Source organism: Rhineura floridana, chromosome 2, assembly GCF_030035675.1.
Source record: "Rhineura floridana isolate rRhiFlo1 chromosome 2, rRhiFlo1.hap2, whole genome shotgun sequence".
Lineage (NCBI taxonomy): Eukaryota > Metazoa > Chordata > Lepidosauria > Squamata > Rhineuridae > Rhineura > Rhineura floridana.
Window position 1 is genome coordinate 239841063 of NC_084481.1, and position 7094 is coordinate 239848156.

Sequence of the window (7094 nt, forward strand, 5' to 3'; positions counted from 1 at the left end):
CTGGGTCCTCCTGAAAGAGGGTAGGACGTCGGAAACGTCAATCACTGGAGACGCGGTTTGTAATTGGTGAAAGCCCTGGACACGTGCTAGATGGGCAGGACGTATATAAACTGGCGGTGTGCGGGCAGCGTCCGCCATTTTGTCCACTGCGACGAGGTGAGTGGGGTAGTAGGATCGAGTCTGGGCGGGAAAGCGAGCGCGATGCCGGTAGAGCTAGGTGGCTGAGGGACGAAGCGAAGGAGACGGTGGAGGCGATAGAAAGTGTAGCAGTCACTGAGAAGAGCTCGTTGCGCTCCTGGCCCGGAAGCCGGTGAGGGAGGGGCTTGGTCGGGATGGAAGGCCTCGCGGTTTCGGCAGCGGACGAGGAACCGCCACCGCTTTGTATGGCTAGAGTAACGTCAGGTTTCCTGCCAGGATGCTGGTCCCGGGGATGAAGGGGGAGACGCGTTGACTGAGCACGAGGGACAGGATCGTTAACACATGCCAGAGTGACTCCAGGCGAACGAGGGAGCTTCTGGGGCCAAAGGCCGCCCGGATGAGCGGGGAGCGGCTCAGTGGCGCGCCAGGAGGTAGGCGTAGCAGCAAGTCTGGAGGCCCAACTTGCAAACCCGCAGGCTGCATGTAGGAGGCCTGTTGGGGATTTGAAACATACAGCTCTTCCCAGACGACTGCTTCTGCCTAGACTCCCTAAAATGGGGGAAGGATAAACTATTATTTAAGTCTAGGTTTTTTCACTTGGAGATTGCTTATGGGTTACAAAGGCAGATCGTTAGTTTTTATAGTTGTAAAATAGACATAAGATAGGTTTGAGTGTCTAAATGCTTTGTCAGTTGTAAGTCGAGTCATTTGCAGTGTATTTTCAGCATCTGAATTCTAGACTATTATAAGTACTTTATAATCTAAAACATGGGTTCCCAAACGGTGGCCCATGAGCTTCATTCAGATGGTGTGGTGTGTCTGGATATGTGGTTGATGATGGGAGATGGTACATCCATCACACTGAATATTCTTAGTTATTTTTATTGCTTCTTTATTATATTGTATTTTATTGTATTACAATTTGAATTCTATAGAATTGCAGTTACAACAACAGGCAGAAAAATCATTTAGCAGTCCACCAAGATCCTCAACAATTTTCAAGTGGACTGTGAGGGGAAACGTTTGGGAATTACTGATTAAAAAATTCCCCCGCTGCATGGTAAATATTACAAATAGAAGACAGACAACTTTTTCTCTTGCATTCCTTTCAGAGATGCATCGTGATTCGTGTCCGCTGGACTGCAAGGTTTATGTAGGTAACCTTGGGAACAATAGCAACAAAACTGAATTGGAACGAGCATTTGGATACTATGGACCACTACGTAGTGTGTGGGTTGCTAGGAATCCCCCTGGTTTTGCTTTCGTTGAATTTGAAGACCCACGTGATGCTGCTGATGCAGTCAGAGAACTAGATGGGAGGTAAAGATTCACTTACATTTGGGTTGAGGCCTTCATATATGGGTACTAAGATCTAGAAATGTAATACACAAATTAATTAGTTATATTAACAATATAGAATATGTTGGAAAATAGACTTGTTGGGAAAAAATTGGCAAGTGTCTGGCTTTCTTGATTACAAATAGCCCAGCTGTGTTATATAAGAAATATAACTGATTTCTTTCAAGGAAATGTAATTCATACTAACAATCTGTTAGATTTGTGCAAAGATGAGTGGATTCTTTGTTTGCATAATAAAAGAGTTTGAGTGCAATTTAAGCACGTTGCATATCATTCTTGAGCTTTTAAAATTTTGCACTCCAGTCATACTACAGACAGTATAAACGTTGGTTTAAAAACATTTGTATTTTGATGTCTATAGGAAACATTAAAATTGGAGCCAAATATGCATTCTATATTGGCAAAGCAGTTTTTAAGTGCTGACTGCTTCTTAAAAATGATATACTGGTCTCTATTTGTAGTGTTTTCTGTCAAAGTTTAATTATCTTGGGAAATACAAGATACAGGTGCAGAGGTTCTTTCCAAATTTGTTGAAGTGTTTTGCGTACTTTTATTAAGTTGTTAGCACTAACAGTGCTTGTCTTGCCTCTCAGAACACTGTGCGGGTGTCGTGTCAGGGTGGAACTATCCAGTGGTGAAAAACGTAGCCGGAACCGTGGTCCACCTCCCTCATGGGGTAGACGTCCTCGAGATGACTATCGCAGGAGAAGTCCTCCGCCTCGCCGCAGGTATTTAAGATCAAAGAACTTGAATAGAGATGTTGGCAGTATTACCAATATGGCATAATAGACTTTTTAAAAAATTGATTGGTATCAATATCCAGTCATCAAATTCTAAAGCATTAAACATGTGTTAGAGAGATACATTGTGTTGAACACTGACTTTTATCCTTAGGTGTCTATACCAGTTGATAGTGCCCTCTAACATGGATTATCATCTCTCCTTCTGAAATCTGTTCATCTCCAGTCTGCTTCCTTTTTCTTCCCAGTACTCCAACTTGGTTTTTTGCTTTTCTTTACACCATTGTGGTAAACATTCCATACAACAGCTTGGCTTTTTTCCACTCAAGAGTTTTTTCCGTTTTAGCACAAGTAATGCCAGACAGGCAACTGTTTTAAGAACTCTGAAGCAATGAACAGTTGCTTAGCTAAATTTGACAGTAGTGAAACTATTGAATTATAACCATCTTTTGAGTTCTGCAATAATAAATTTCAAAATAAAGCAGATTTTTACACGGTAATGGATTCTCTGACCCTGACAAGTTTTTTGGGTGTTAAGTATTCATTTCAATACTTAAAATCTTTATTTCTGCAAGCGCTTGTCTTAACCTGTTGCAGGTGAATGAAGTCCATACAAGATAAGAGTGAAACATTCCCTTTCACTGTAGAACACAATAGGAGTATTTGTTAGCTAATAGATGGTTGTACTGATAGCTTGTTTTTCATTTTTTTATGCTTTTTTGGTCCATCTATTAATAAAAATGAACCCGTTACAGAGTCACCATCATGTCTCTTCTCACCACCCTCCGAGTCTGCATTAGCCAGTCAACTAGCCCTTTCAGCGTCATGTGACCAGCGCGCCCCATTCAGCTTGGCTGGTGTCGTTTCACATGACCCAGGCATGGCCAGTCGTCAGGTTCCACCGCCCTTTGGTTCCTGAGCATGCTGTTTTCTCTCAGCCTTCTCTCCAACCTTAACCAATTCGGCAGCAGCCACCTCGACCGCCCACACATTCCCGGCCAATCAGCTCAGCTGTTTATTTACCAAATGTCTTCACAACAACTACAGCAGCAGCCTTCGGCTAACAAAAAAGCAGGAAAAATCCACAACACCCCCTTCGCCAACCAACTAAATACAACGCAACATCTGGCAAAACCTTTTCAGCAAATTCTTCTTGGCAGTCAGTCCGGCAGCCTCACCTCACCATTTCTAGCTTGTTGAAACCAAAAACTAGTAAGTTTTTCCTGCTTATACAGTTTACTGCTGGTTAAAATAAGGAGTAAGCAGCTTATAAGTAATTATTTTTTCTCAATCAAAGGCTGGCTGTGCATAATTTCGTGGTAAATACATTATGTTGCTTGAATAAAACTTTTAAGGGTGTTAAGGAAACTTAATATAAGAAACTAAACTGCAGTATATTTGCATGTGAGATGGCAAACTACACTTAAATTGCTAACTTAGGTTTTCCTTGCAAAAATCTGCCACTTCCTTTCACCTTTAAATGGTTTTACTAACAGTTTTCAAAACTTAAAACAATTACTTTTGGGATAAACTGGGCAAACTAAGGTTCTTTATACTAAACACACAATGACATTTTAAAATTTTACATTCCCAAATGTGCATTTCCAATGGTGTTTAATGGCTTGTCACTGTGTGCATTAGTCTTTCACTTGATACCTTATGTCCTGTTGAGGACTCTTTACCTTGCATGGGTTCCAAAATGCTGGTCTATACCAATTTTGGGACTACTTGTGGGACATTAGTGTTCTAGGCAGTGGTTTTAGTTGAGATGGAAGTGCTGCATTGGACAGGTTTGCTTCTGATGCGTTAGTTCAAGCAAACTCATGGTTGGAAGCGTGCTGATCACACTTAAGTTTTTTTAATGCCTGAATCTTTCCTTTTGGCTGGACGATGGGTGCCATGTATTTGGCACATTCACTGGGCCCAACAGTGATTTGAAAAGTTGGGAATTGCCTCACCCCAGTAATGTTGGATTGATGAAAATGCTCACTTTCCTGTTTTTGATTGTAGATCTCCTCGAAGGAGAAGCTTCTCCCGCAGCCGCAGCAGGTAAACTATTCATGTTGTTGAATTTGAATTGTCTAGAGCTTGCCTATATCATAAGTGCCCCCCCCTTTTAAAATAGAGTGCTGTACAGAAATAGAGATGTTGAAGGTGTGGGAAGAAGCTGGAAAAATTGGGGGAGGGTCCTTTTTCCCTTGGGAAAACGAGAATTCAAGGAAATGTTTTTACCCGGAATTTTTCTGGGCTTTCACATCTCTATGTAGAAATCAAATAACAAAGATGGAGTATTTATAGCCCAGACTATCACCGAAGGGTAGCTTAAATATTAAATTGTATAATTGAATTGCCATAAATTTCTTTAACTCTTTTCAAGAAAATGCTTTTTCACCACAATTATCAGTATGCTACATAACAATGTTTGTACATGCAGAATATGTTTAATACTAAAATATTACAGCCTAATCTGACTTCACCTTTAAACACTTCTGGAGTTTTTCTGGCATCAAATGCTATGATACAATAAAATATCTTTTGTTTTGAATCAATTTTTCAGTATCAGTGTTGAATTATGAATTCATCTAAAATGGTGCTTAATAAAACAAGACTTTTCAAGCATGATTTCAACTATTGTACAGGTTAATACATTGGTGCTGCATATCATTGGTTAAAAAGTAAAATCTGTGCACGTGCATTTGCATGTCATAGCCATTAACTGGAATCTTTCTTTTTTTTTTTTAAGTAGTGGAACTTAAGCTAACTGTATGGGAATAACAAAGAAAAGCATTGTCTTGTTCAAGGATTGAGTTGGAATATATTGTTTTCAAAAATACATTTATATTGCAATAAAATATTTTTTTATTTGAGAGTCACTTGAGACATTATATTCTCTTACAGGTCCCTTTCCAGAGATAGAAGGCGAGAGAGATCACTGTCAAGGGAGAGAAATCATAAGCCCTCTCGTTCATTTTCCAGATCTCGTAGGTAAGAACACTTGTATTACTCCAATGCAGGTGTGGGGAACCTTTGGCCCTCCAGATGTTGCTGGATGGCTGGATACAGAGTTTATTTTTGTAGCATATTCACTAGAGAAATTTTAGTTTCACTAGTGGAATAATTAAAAACTTCATAACTCCGTATGCATATTGGTCTAATTGAAATTTCAAATGCAGGTTAAATTTATTTAGATACAAATGTGACAAGGTTTAAATAATGATGTTGAAGTACTTTCATTATTTGACTGAGAATCTTTAATGTATATTCTATCTAGCCGCTCCAGGTCAAATGACAGGAAATAGAACTTCAGGAAGAGCAATGTACAGGAAGTTCACCTAGCACAAAGTCTGATGTCTGTTTGACGTTGGATGAAGACCCTTTAATTTCCCAAGATTTTTAAATCTTTCTTGACCTATTTGTTTTAAACTCCATTTTAACATAGAACATGTTGCTTCTTTATTTTTATTGCATTAATTTGCTGTATTCTACTGTTTTGTTAAAATGGCTTACAAAAAAATTATACAACCATTCTTCCAGATTGAAGAGTGGGATATTAAATATTTCAAGCAAAATAAATATATCTAAACTGGAACAATGTTGTAATGTATTTTTAAAGATAGTTTTATATTGTTTTAAATTTTTTAATTGTTTTTTAAAAGATGTTTTAAATTGTATTTGTTTTAATGTTTTTAGTTACTGTAAACCGCCCAGAGAGCTTCAGCTATGGGGCGGTATATAAATAAATAAATAAATAAAACCACTGCTTGTGGCAGGAAGCAGATTATAAAATTAAGAAATCAATACAAAATACAGTACAAGATTTAGAAGGTAATAAAGTCCAGGAGGCAATAAAATGTGTTTGGAGAGGCTGGTTTTGATTATAGCACTCAACAGAGCCAAGTGCACACTGTGTTTATATTGGAAATGCACAACTAGAGGATAGTATGGTCACTGAGAAATAACGTATTACAATATTTTAAGGCTTTTTATATATGAAATGAACTACAAAAGCTGTCTCGCAGGATAGGAAGATCGCTGTATTTGGGGCACCCATTGTTTTAAAATCTTGAGGTTAAGAAAATGGCACTAGTTCCATTTTCATGCAGTTGGGATTTTTACCTCATTTCCCGTTCTTCATGCTGTGCAGTGAGATTACTGTAGAAGTTTTCTAATGTCACTTTTGTCATTGTAACTCGCTCCTTAGTTCCTGAGAGAGAAACATATTTGTGAACATAAACCTCAAAGCAAGAACTCTACACTATATGATTATTTAAATTTAAAGGAGGGAGCCAGATTAACAACAAACAAAAGCTTTGCAAAATGCAATATGACCAAACTGGAAGCTACGAAGAATAACAAGCTGCAGTGTTGCAAAATAATTGTGCAAGTCAGACTTTCTGTTTTTTGTACATAAGTTATGATCTAGGACAGTGATTCCCAACCTGGGGGCCACGGCCTCCAAGGGGGTTGCAAACCAGTAAAACGGGGGCCGCGGGCAAGAGAGCAGACTGCAGAGGAAATGCCGTTGCTGCTGCCACCGCAAGTATGGAGGTGGGGGGAAAGAGCCTGCCTGCCTACCAGTGGCGTCACTAGGGGGGTGCAGACCGCACCGGGTGTGACATCAACAGAGAGGTGACACCCAGAGCCGCCCCTAGGCACTGGGAAGTGGGGCAGGCGGAGAGCTGCCCTGCCCGCTCTAGCACGTGGAAGGCGTGGGGGAAGAGCAGGGAAGGGCGCTGGGCTGGATCTCCCGCGGGGCGGGGCCTCAAGCAGCATTGCAGCCGGTTACCAGGCAGGCTAGGCTAGAGGCTGCTGCACCACCACCAGGGGTGACTGTCTTGCCTGCCACGGGGAAGGGAA

The 7094-nt window shown here is 40.3% G+C and overlaps 1 protein-coding gene across 2 annotated transcripts; it reads left to right on the plus strand.

Moving 5' to 3' along the window:
• The first annotated feature begins 134 nt into the window (after positions 1-134).
• Positions 135-5829, plus strand: LOC133377877 (serine/arginine-rich splicing factor 3-like). Of its 2 annotated transcripts, none has more exons than XM_061612667.1 (6): positions 135-156; positions 1251-1458; positions 2091-2225; positions 4248-4286; positions 5136-5222; positions 5509-5829. In XM_061612667.1, exons 2-6 carry the CDS (start codon positions 1253-1255, stop codon positions 5534-5536), a joined length of 495 nt encoding a protein of 164 aa, XP_061468651.1. In that variant the 5' UTR covers positions 135-156; positions 1251-1252; the 3' UTR covers positions 5537-5829. The 2 variants fall into 2 exon arrangements, with proteins under 2 accessions (XP_061468651.1, XP_061468650.1); XM_061612666.1 differs by lacking the exon at positions 135-156 and adding an exon at positions 415-569.
• Positions 5830-7094: the final 1265 nt, after the last annotated feature.